General features: G+C 39.8%; 1 protein-coding gene across 1 annotated transcript in view; it reads right to left on the bottom strand.

The window, feature by feature from the left end:
- The window catches only part of LOC102874574 (fatty aldehyde dehydrogenase-like), a 67,140-nt gene that overhangs the window by 60,061 nt on the left and 4,327 nt on the right, over nucleotides 1-2,752 (bottom strand). The window contains 1 exon segment of the mRNA XM_006902057.1: nucleotides 2,538-2,623. Within this exon segment, the coding sequence (XP_006902119.1) occupies nucleotides 2,538-2,623 (86 nt within the window).

The raw sequence follows: 2,752 nt of genomic DNA on the forward strand, positions 1-2,752 counted from the left end.
ATCCTTGCCTAGTTCCTGTTCTTAAAGGGAATGCCTTTAACCTCTCTCCATTAAGAACAATGTTGGCTCTTGGGTTTTCATAGATACTTTTTACCTTGATGCACTCCTTTCTTGATTTTGATCCATGCAGTGTTTATACAACTTGATGTTTGTACAACTGCCTCCTAGTCTAAATATAGGTTTTTCATGAGCACAATCAAGAGTTCTGGGACTCCCATTCTTTTCAAGACAGCTGCTATGCAAGAGCAGAGAAGACCATCTCTCAGGTGCCATCATCATTGGGGAGTAGAGAAATAATTAGCGGATAGAAGTGACTAGAGGCCCTGGCTATCATATCAGGGGTTAGCTGGGGGAGAGGGGAGGTAAGGACTGGCACGGCAAGGTGAGGGGACAGAGGAAAATGCTAGCAGAGTTGGGAGGGTACGGGCCCATGACATACAGTGCTGGCAGAGTTGGATGGGAAGGTACGGAAACCATGACATACAGTGCTGGCAGAGTTGGGTGGGAAGGTACGGAAACCATGACATACAGTGCTGGCAGAGCTGGGGGGATGCGGGCCCATCATATACAACGCTGGCAGAGTTGGGAGGGTTCAGGCCCATGATATACAGTGCTGGCAGATTTAGGGGGATATAGGACCATGACATACAGTGCTGGCAGAGTTGGGGGCAGGTGAGCCCATGACATACAATGCTGGCAGAGTTGGGAAGATACAGGACCATGACATACAGTGATGGCAGAGTTGGGGTAGGGGGACAGGACCATGACATATGCTGAATCTATCTGTTACTTCTGTAATGGGGAAGTGTCTTTCATCTGCTCTTTTGGGATAAAATTCTTGTCTATCAAATCCTGTACTACAGCTGAGCATCCAAATTAAGACAGACTAGGAAGAATGATTGGCTGTCCACATTCTAAATAACAGGCCTCTGAAAACTCTCTGTGTAGGATTTAGTCCATGGTAAAACCAGTTTCCACTGGGTCAGCTCTGACTCATGGTATGCCCATGTGAGACTGGGACTTGTCCCATAGTTTTCAATGGCTAATTTTTTGGAAGTAGATCACCTGAAAAATGATGTCGGGTACCTCTAAGTGAACCTTTCAGTTATCAGGTGAAAGAATCAGCTGTTTGCATTACCCATGGTAGGAATTAAAAGAATGTCTGCTGAATTAAGTGGCATACAAAGTAAACAGATCTGGATTGATCCTTGGCTCTGCCATTCAGTAGCTTGTGTAAGCAAATTAGTGAACATCCTGGAGCCTCAGTTTCCCCATCTGTTATTGGGAATATTCAGATAGCTTTTATCACTTAAAAGTAATTTACTATTTTAAAAGAGGAAATCTAGGGAAATAATAGTTTTAAAATTACTAACAGAGAATATATGACAAGGATGGAGATGTTCAAAAACTCTCTCAGTCTGAGCATGAAGTGAAAGCTGGCTTATAGAGACCACTTTACCTTTCACTCTATGAAGGGTGAATTAGCTTTCATTACATCATAACCACTCAAAAAGGTGTCATGTTTTAACTCTCACATGCCTTGATTTATAGAATATATTTGACTGATCTCCCAACAAGCTAATTGAAGTAGGACATTAAACTTCAATTTTCTGGTTCCGGATTGTACTCAATCTATGACAATGACTGCCCTCCACTACATTCCTCTAAAGTAGATAATTACAACTACTTGGATAAAAGTGTTTTGCGGGCTGTGCAGCAGTGATAAAGACAACAAAGAGAACAGTATTATTCCAAGAGCCAGAGATGGTTCCAAGACTATCATAAATTAACATGTTTAGCTGCAGGCATATTTTAAAGTTTTTAAAATTTACATTGCTTTCCATATAAATTTGTATACATTGTTTCACACTTTCCTTCAATCACATTTTGTTTCATTCCCAAACATTATGTTTTATAACTTTAATAACCATTGATGTATGCTCACTTAAAGCTGTCTTTTAATGAAAGCTAAATGAGGAATTCTTGCTGTAGAAAGTCCTTTAAAACTGAGCAGACTGAATTCCACAGCGGCATCACAAAAGTCATCCCTAAGAGTACAGAAACCCTTGACTCAAGTTAAATTTTAACTCTGGTTGAGGACCCGCCCTTCTGTTAAGAGTCACTTTCTGTAATTTTCATGTCACAAATAGACTCTTCTTAAAATAAGTGTGTTGTTATCCATATAAGCTGCCTGCAACCTGTTAGGCAAAACAAACTGTCAACAGCAAAAACAGAACCCTGCAAGTCCTCAATAAACCATTCGCTGAATGAACACATCTAAAATTTTCTTTTAGGGAAAGCAAATTTCCAACTGGCAGGGAAAATACTTGTAAATAACACAGGTTTCTATGAAGTCACTGGCCTAAACATATTACATAACCACAAGAGCTGAGTCATTCCAAAGTTTATTTTGGAACTTTTACTAAGCCAATTGTTTGGAGGCTTAAGGAACCTGCAAATGGATCTCCTCCTATTAATGGTAAATTTGTTTCCTAAAACATGCAGACATGAAGAAGGTAGGTTCAAGATATTCTTACCTTGTCTAAGTACTGAGGAATGAGCTTAGCCAAAAGCTTGGCTGTATTTTCACTTAGTTCAGAAGGCTTGACAATTACAGCATTTCCTAAACAAAGTAAAAGGAGAAATATAATACTTGAGAAACTTCAATAGCTACCAAAACAGTGCTAATGTAGTATAAAAACTAGACATTCAAACTATTTCTGCAGCTGATAACTGCATTCTTCCTCATAAC

The sequence above is a fragment of the Elephantulus edwardii genome, unplaced genomic scaffold (assembly GCF_000299155.1).
Source record: "Elephantulus edwardii isolate Elephantulus edwardi_28Jun2011 unplaced genomic scaffold, EleEdw1.0 scaffold00362, whole genome shotgun sequence".
Lineage (NCBI taxonomy): Eukaryota > Metazoa > Chordata > Mammalia > Macroscelidea > Macroscelididae > Elephantulus > Elephantulus edwardii.